Raw genomic sequence first — 8,171 nt, 5'->3', positions numbered from 1 at the left:
GTCAGACGCATAAGAATTGACCAATCGCAGTCGACTATTCTTACGACTACGACCATTGTAGACAGAACCGAGAATCATGGGGTTTGTTTTCTGTTCCTGCACTGGTGAACTAGTGCAGTAAGCTAGAATGAGAAAAAATATGCTTGTCTTAAGCCTTGTGTCCACGATCCAAGAACTTGGTTCAAGTTCTAGTTTCGAGAAATGTGTAGCCAATCAACCTGCAGCTATTCCATAAAAGCTGCAAGGTGATTGGCTACGCATTTCTCGGAACTAGAACTTGGACACAGTTCTTGGATCGTGGACACAAGGCTTTACTCCAATTTATTGCACTAGTTCACTAGTGTAGGAACAGAAAACAAGCCTATTGTAGCGGAGGCTTTAAGAATTGACCAATCGCAGTCGATTATTCTTACGACTACGACCATTGTAGTCAGGGGAGCGATCGCGTGCACGATCGAATTCGATCGGTCGACTTCTCATACGTCTCTACTCTACAGGTTTCATGGTTCATGCTTATTTATTATAGGATAGTTTCCCTCAGACCATAGATTGATCATGTACGAAGAGTGGTATCGGATGGCATATTCCTTCTCGAATTCGAATTCGATCGGTGCACGCGATCGCTCCCCAGAACCGAGAATCATTGTAGCGGAGGCTTAAGATGATTTTGAAATAAGAATAGACTATGAATACCGGCCTGTGACTGGTTCAGAGTTTATCTTTTTCCTTCTAATGCGGAGGAAGAAAGATAAACTCTGAACTAGTGCAGCTAGTTCAGCTATAAAGAACAAACCCCAAGTGTGCACTCGGTGCTACTACCGTAGGTGCGCACTAGTGCAAGCAACCGATCTTACCGAACCGAAGTCGCTGTAACAAAAGTGCAGGGAAGCGCAACCAAAACAAACGGACCTCGCGGCTCCGTAGTTATCTGTGTTATCACCGGTTTGTATTGCTATTTTGCGCAATCGTTCGTACAATCGACTCACAAGTCATACAACGCTTTCGCAGCGCGTTCTGATTGCACTGACAAGCGCGATGGTCTACCTTCGCCGAGACATCGATTCCTTTCTGACCCTTTCTGATTTTTTTTTCCTTTCTTGCAGACAGCAGCCGATGAGCTCGAGAACTTGGATATGGAGAAACATATCGGGCGCTCCAGGCCGACACAACGATGTAATTTACACGCAGCCGAAATTGCAGCCAATCTCACGCGATCTTCTTATATTTTTTGGCGGCGATGTCCAAGTATGTACGTTCGAAGCATTTCACTTTTCTTCTTCAAACAATTGTATAATTCTTTTAAAATTATAATACCTTCTGTTGCTTCATATTTGTAAAATGTTCACTGTATTGCATTAGGCTAATATTAAATTTTTGTCGTATGACAAATTTAACGTTAGTCAGAGATAAATTATATGGAGTATACGCGTTGGAAAGTAACGCGTCACTTGCAACGTCGTTACCATTTTTCGAGTTTTGCATTTGAACTAAAACTAAAAAATTTACACTTTTTAACTGTAAAAAAGTTAATACAGTTATCAAAAAATGTCCTAATGGACGATAGAAAATTTAATTACAAGTAGATTGCACTTTGTTTGAAGTAAATTAGTTGGTTTTTTACTGCTAGAGGCTGTCAACCAGGTCTAGAAACACTGTTTCGAGAAAAATGCGTTTAAAGTTTGAAATGACGCAGGGCACTTGTGCAAAAAAATTCTAGCGCTGTAAATATTAAGAATTCTGATATCAGGCATTGAAAATATTATTTTTTATACTTCAAACTTCACTTTTAAAACATAAAAAAATGCATTTTAATAGTGTACCCCCCTTAATTGTACTAATATCAAGAAAAAGTAACGACAATAGTAATGACTCGTTAGTTTTTCAGTAACGGTAACAGTAACGAGTTACTTTTATAAAGTGACTTTCCCAACTGATTAACTGTCTATCTCGTACTTAACAATCTTGCCTAGCGTCGCACTTGTTTTGAAACAGCACGTTATATTTATTGTACTTGCAATATATTAACACAGTGGTCGGATAAAAATTATTGTAGGACATTCAGGAAAACATGGAAAAGCATTCGGACAGTAAGAAATATGTGAAATGGAGTTTGGAGAACACGGCGACTATACTCTCCAAACAGTTTCCTGGAAGTCACATATTTGTCGTCCGTCCATCCAGGTAAATTATCGTAGTTATGTATAAAAACTGGAATATCTCAATGCTTCTATTCTGAGTGACGTGTGACTTTTTGTCCTTCTATCAAATAATAATTAGATATAAAGATTCGCAGATAGCCAAATCTGTCAGAGCAGATTTCGTCGCATACCCACTACAAATTTTGAAGACAGAAAGACTGCAAATTGCCTACAGAAATTGCCTACCAAACTGATATGTCACATGATGTCGGCAGAACATCAACAGAAATATAACAAGGCTTGATAACATGTTTAGACAGCAGATTGGCGGCAGAAGTCGAGAGCAGATTCTGCTGACATAACTTGTTGGAAACTCTATTTGCTAGCGATTTATATTGTAACGATCCCACTAGATAGACGCGCGGCGTGACACTTTCTCGTAAGAGGAAAACTACACGCGGTATTATAAATTAACACATCCACATGAGATTCTTCGATCATCTTTCTGGTACTCAAGTGAACTCTCTTGTCTACGAGTGTGTAAAAACCTTACAGGAAACTTTACTACTTATTAGTTTTACGCATTTTTGTAATAAAAGGAACGAAAACGGAAGAAAACGGCGATTCTGCCACATTTTTTACTGCCAATCTGGCGTCAAACCGCGCCGCGCGGATCTTGCTCGATTTCTGTTGCTAATCTCACTGTTAAATTGCGCAGATCCTGCTCAGTTTCTGTCGACAATCTGTTAACAGCGTATGTTTTATAGACCGTTGCCAAAACAAAAACCAAATACGGACACAGATGGCTATGGTTTTAGTGTGGGTTTCTGATTGAATCTGTACTGCCAATCTGATGGCAATCTGCTAACATTTTGCTGACTGGGTCAAAAAGATTTCTATAATTCTTTCAACTGTCCTGTTTATATCACGTTGCATAACAATCTCGTGTTTAAGCAAATAGAGTTAATTCAGGACCATTTATGATACAAATCGAGTAAGAACCGAGAACAATTTTTAGGTCCAAGCAAGATGTAGGTAGCCCAATAATTTTAATCTGATTTGTGAATTTATATACCGTGTTCCACCTGTCCTGCGCGCGGTCACTTTCGAACATAACACAGTTTCGTTTAGATGGAATTATTGTCGCCAGTAAATTCATGTGTTTCTCGTGTTTGTTTTAGAATGACAACAATGAGAAACGCAGTATTCAGTTGTTTCGACAACTTCGTGCCAGGAGATAAATACGGCACACCCGTATTTTGTCCGATGCACGAAGCTCTAGAACATTTAAGGGGCCTCGTTCTTGGTTGCCTGGAACATCTTAAAACATTAAAAATAGGAGAGGTATGCATTGGCGCGTGAACCATATTTTGTAAAAGTTTTACGAACTAATGTACACACGGCGTCATTAATGGGTGCTTTCCAGCAAGAGACACAGACTAGCACAATATAACAATGTGTTACCTCTGTGTTCACTCTGTCGCCTCTGTACGTTGCTGGAAAGCACCCATTGCCTATCCATCTGAAGTTGCACGCGGATCGAGGCACGTTTGAAAAGTGTCGCAACCATTCTGTCCATCGCTGTACATTAATAACCACCTCCAACTTTAATATCCAATGTATTTGTAGCTCATACTTTGACAGAGTTCTTAAAAATATGAAGCATCGAGCATAATGCAACACCGAGGTATTAAAATTAATGTTCCAATATTTTTCAGGATATTGATAGCCAAAGTATCGAAACTACAAACTTAAGTCTGATGGGTTTCAGTAAGGGATGTGCGGTTTTGAATCAGTTTCTTTACGAGTTTCATTATTACGATAATAACTCGAGTGACAATTCTAATAACTTAATAAGTAACTTCATCAAACTTATAAAAAATATGTGGTGGCTGGATGGCGGACACAATGGTTCCAAGAATACATGGATTACAGATCGAGGTATACTTGGTTCCTTTGCCAAATTAGGTGAGATGACCTAGCGGACAAGTGTCTTGAGATAGTAATCTTTCAATATATTATTTCAACGTGATTAAATGTCTTCTTCAGGGGTAAATGTTCACATACATGTTACACCCTATCAAATGCAGGACAAACACCGGCCGTGGATTCAGATGGAAGAAAACAGCTTCAACGATACCTTACGAAAGATGGGAGTATCTGTGCAACGAACTTTACACTTTGGTGACAAAGAACGAAGTCTCTCGTCGCATTTCAATGTTCTTACAGATATCAGAAGTAACGTGCAGTAAAACCATAGTATAACTAGTAGGTCCACTCTCTGCCGGCCCCTTTGGTCTTTACGATCCCGATCACATGGTATTCCGCCATACAACCCGGCAGGATCCAGCGATGTGTGTGTGTGTATACGTACTCATCAAAGCCACACTACACACACAACTTTTCTCTCATTGCTCTGCCCAGAGCAATGTCAGATGCGCAGAAGGGATCGACGCAAAACAAAACAAATGACGGAGTGGACCTACTAATTATACCACTTTTATACTATGGTAAAACTACCTCATTCAATTCCCCAAAAATTTACTATACGGGAAAACATTAGTTTTACAAATTATAAAACTAGTGTGAAAGTAGTGTTACTCGTACTACACGCACGCACAACTTTAATTCTGTAGTGAAGAAATTATGATATATTGCGACCTATTAGTTTTGCACATTGTAAATTTACAACTTACAACGTGTAAAGCTAATAGGTCGCAATTTCAGAGAATTAAAGTTGTATGAAAATTATGAGCCTGTTGACGATAAAATTGATATTTCTGTGTTGCATACTATATTTCATATAATTTATACTTTTTAAATATATTTATATAAGTATATTAATATTATAAGAAGAGTTTAATAGTATCTATTTTACGAAATATTTTCGCACTGTACATATTGATTACTATTTATTCTAATGATATATGTATGTGCTCTTAATCTAGTCAGAAAGAATAAACATCTGTTAAATATAAAGTATATAATATTTATATACAGTATTATTACTTTACAATTTTTTAATGAAATTACTTTATTACTACGTGATATGTATATCTTTATGAACAGTTACTAATTAACACTGATAAAAACTATACATATTTATTTTATTTCTTTTTCATTTTATAAAAATCTTGTTTCGTATTTTCCTTTTACTTTTTATTATTAACAGTAACATCTGACTTTACAAATATAAAGCAGAAAATGAAAAAGAATATATATATATATGTAAATTAACTAGTACAAATAATATTACGAGGAATATCTCTGTAAAGAGAGATTAACTGCGACTGCAGTTGTTACGTTAGTCTTTGAGGTATTTTTCATAAATAAATATATTGGACCACGCTAGTATAAAAAGAAAACTTACATTATCTATTTACTTACGCTATTATACTTTCTTAAATCTGATACTTTTTTCTATATCTAGATTATTAATAAATGCTTTTTATTTAAACAAAAAATGCATTCTTTTATACTAGTTGAAAGAATATTTCCTTAATGGAATAATTTCTTAACTAATAACATATCAGTATTCATTAAATAACTTTGTAATCTTAGAAAACTTCATTATACCAATCATAAATTTTTCTTACAGTATTGAGCGTACATATTATTGTAACTTTACAAACCTTGCCTTACGTACAAATAGATGAATACATTTTCGTGAAAATCTAAACCGATGAGAATATTCTGAGCCTTTATCTATTACGTATATGGTTGCCTTGAAGCATCCGCTTGCCAATTATTAGTAAATTCTACTTTCGCATGCCTGCCATCACATTTCACATCATGCCTTAGTGTTGTGATCTCAAAAGACCTCTGATTTAAGATCGCAGTTATAGTTCCATGTTTTAAGCCAGTTGGAATAGTTTTTATATTACGGAGTTTTAACGCTTTCATCACCTGATCAGGAAGCAAATTGGTAGCGATATCAATATCATGGACATCACGCTGCAAAATTGAGTCTCTCACACACCCGCCGACAAGCCTAGCCTCACCACCAAATTCCTCTATGGCATCGATAATTAAACTAGTCTCATGGTCAACTTGCATTTAGATTAGTACGTACTGCAAGTTCATATTATATGAAATGCTTGCAAAAGCCCTATATAAAAATATACAGGGCTATGAAAATTTATTTTACAAGTATTTGTTGTGGATGAAATGGTTGTTCTGCCATCGATTCTGTACCACATCTTGAACTTAGTAAACTTGAAGGGTTTTGCTTCTCAGAGCGCTCTATGTGCTGTGCTACATCACTAACGCACTGCCCTATAACATCATGAATTTTTCCTTCAGGATTTTCTTTCAACAACTCATCAAATCTCTTCTCAACCTCTGCTCTCTCAGAGATATCCTTTGAAAGGTTACAATATTCTGAGATCTCGTCTATTTGAAGTTTTTTTGCTAATAGGAAGTCTTCTTGCTCTTGTTTTGCTAAACTTTTTTTCCTATCAAGCAATGGCTCGAAATGAGCATGGCCTTTGTTTATTATATGCAAAACACTACTGTCGTCATAATTAACTTTATTGTATTCACCTGCATTTTTTGAACCTGAATCATCTATTAATTGATGCAAGAACGGGTCTTGTTGATTGTCAGCAGCACGCAATGGGCTACTCTCTACAACATGCAATTTTACGCCATACTTTTCACAAAGTATTCTACCTTCAATATCGGAACCATCGGATATCATCTCCCAAACAACCGGCCTTCCTAAAGCTGAAATAAAACAACTTCAGGAAGAAATTGTCTGACATGATTCTTGTAGCTGCTTGTCCACTGTTGGATCATTTATAATAAGTTTCACGGTTATCATCTATTCTGTCAGTAGGTTCTTGCCTGTTTTCGCCCCGATTTAAGGTACCCTTCCGGGTTTTTCTCTTAACTTTAGGATCATTTTGTTGTGAATTACCTAAATTTTGTCCTTGCTCCGTTCTACCAGATGAGCTACTTGACTCAAGGCCTACATTGGTTATTTTGTCTCCTTCACTAATATTCTGTTCATCTAAGAAAGCAGAAGGAGCTTTTCTGACTTTTTTATATAATATATTATATATTTCATATGGTGGGTTATTTCTGATAAGATCGTTTAAATAACTTGTTTTGTTTCCTGCCTTATCAAAACAAAGATCATGCAATTTTTCAAAGGTAGGGCAAATATTAAGTCCTACTCTATCTAATATTCCAGATAAATTTTTCGGCGTAAAGAGTTTTTTCTCGGCTAAGAAGTGATTTAAATAATTTTCTTTATTAAAACAAGATTTATGAAAATTTCTAAAAATAGAAGATGCATTATTTCCTGCCATGGATAATATATTGGATAAATTTTTCGGCTTAAAACCTACCTTATGGAAATCATCTAAAAACTGTGTTTTGTTTCCTGTTTCATCAAAGCAAACATCATGAAAATCTTTTAAAGCAGAACAAATATTAGCTTTCGCTCCGTGCAATATCTTAGATAAATTACTTAGCGTAAAACCTTTCTTCTCATTTACAAAATGATTTAAATACTTTTTTGTTTCTCCTATAAAACAAAAATCATGAAATTTTTCTAAACGATCTGCTACTCCACTCAATATACTGCATAAATCACCTGGCCTGAAACCTACATTACAGAAATCATCTAAAAGTTCTGTTCTTTCTCCTTTGTCATCAAAACAAACACTATGCAATCTTTTTAAAATAGAGGAAGCACGAACTCCTGCTCCACATAATATACTAGATAAGTTACTTGGCTCAAAATCTGCATTATAGAAATCATCTAAAAGTCTTGTACTTCTTCCTTTGTCGTTAAAACAAACACTATGCAATTTTTCAAAAGCATCTTTAGCATTAGCCCCTGCCGCGCTTAATATACTGGATAAGTTATGCATCGTAAAACTTTTTTCCCCACTTTTTTTCCTAATAAAATGATTTAAATGCTGTTTTTTATTTCCTTTTTTATCAAACCAAAGATCATATAAGTCTTTAAAAGTTTTTGCAGCATTAACTCCTGTTCCACTTAAGATACTGGACATATTAGTTAGA

The 8,171-nt window shown here is 35.8% G+C and overlaps 1 protein-coding gene across 2 annotated transcripts; it reads left to right on the top strand.

Annotated features, from left to right (window-relative positions):
• The first annotated feature begins 823 nt into the window (after positions 1-823).
• Positions 824-4,560, top strand: LOC105563267 (UPF0565 protein C2orf69 homolog). 2 transcript variants are annotated; one of them, XM_012014723.1, is made up of 6 exons: positions 824-942; positions 1,104-1,245; positions 2,054-2,181; positions 3,320-3,482; positions 3,857-4,106; positions 4,188-4,560. In XM_012014723.1, the coding sequence occupies exons 2-6, from the start codon at positions 1,114-1,116 to the stop codon at positions 4,388-4,390; spliced, it is 876 nt and encodes a 291-aa protein (XP_011870113.1). In that variant the 5' UTR covers positions 824-942; positions 1,104-1,113; the 3' UTR covers positions 4,391-4,560. The 2 variants fall into 2 exon arrangements, with proteins under 2 accessions (XP_011870113.1, XP_011870114.1); XM_012014724.1 differs by lacking the exon at positions 824-942 and having other exon boundaries at positions 1,160-1,249.
• The last annotated feature ends 3,611 nt before the right edge of the window (positions 4,561-8,171 follow it).

The sequence above is a fragment of the Vollenhovia emeryi genome, unplaced genomic scaffold (assembly GCF_000949405.1).
Source record: "Vollenhovia emeryi isolate VEMERY1.0 unplaced genomic scaffold, V.emery_V1.0 DF939179.1, whole genome shotgun sequence".
Taxonomy (NCBI): domain Eukaryota; kingdom Metazoa; phylum Arthropoda; class Insecta; order Hymenoptera; family Formicidae; genus Vollenhovia; species Vollenhovia emeryi.
The sequence above is the reverse complement of the archived record's forward strand: the minus strand, read 5'-3'. Positions and strand labels throughout refer to the sequence as shown.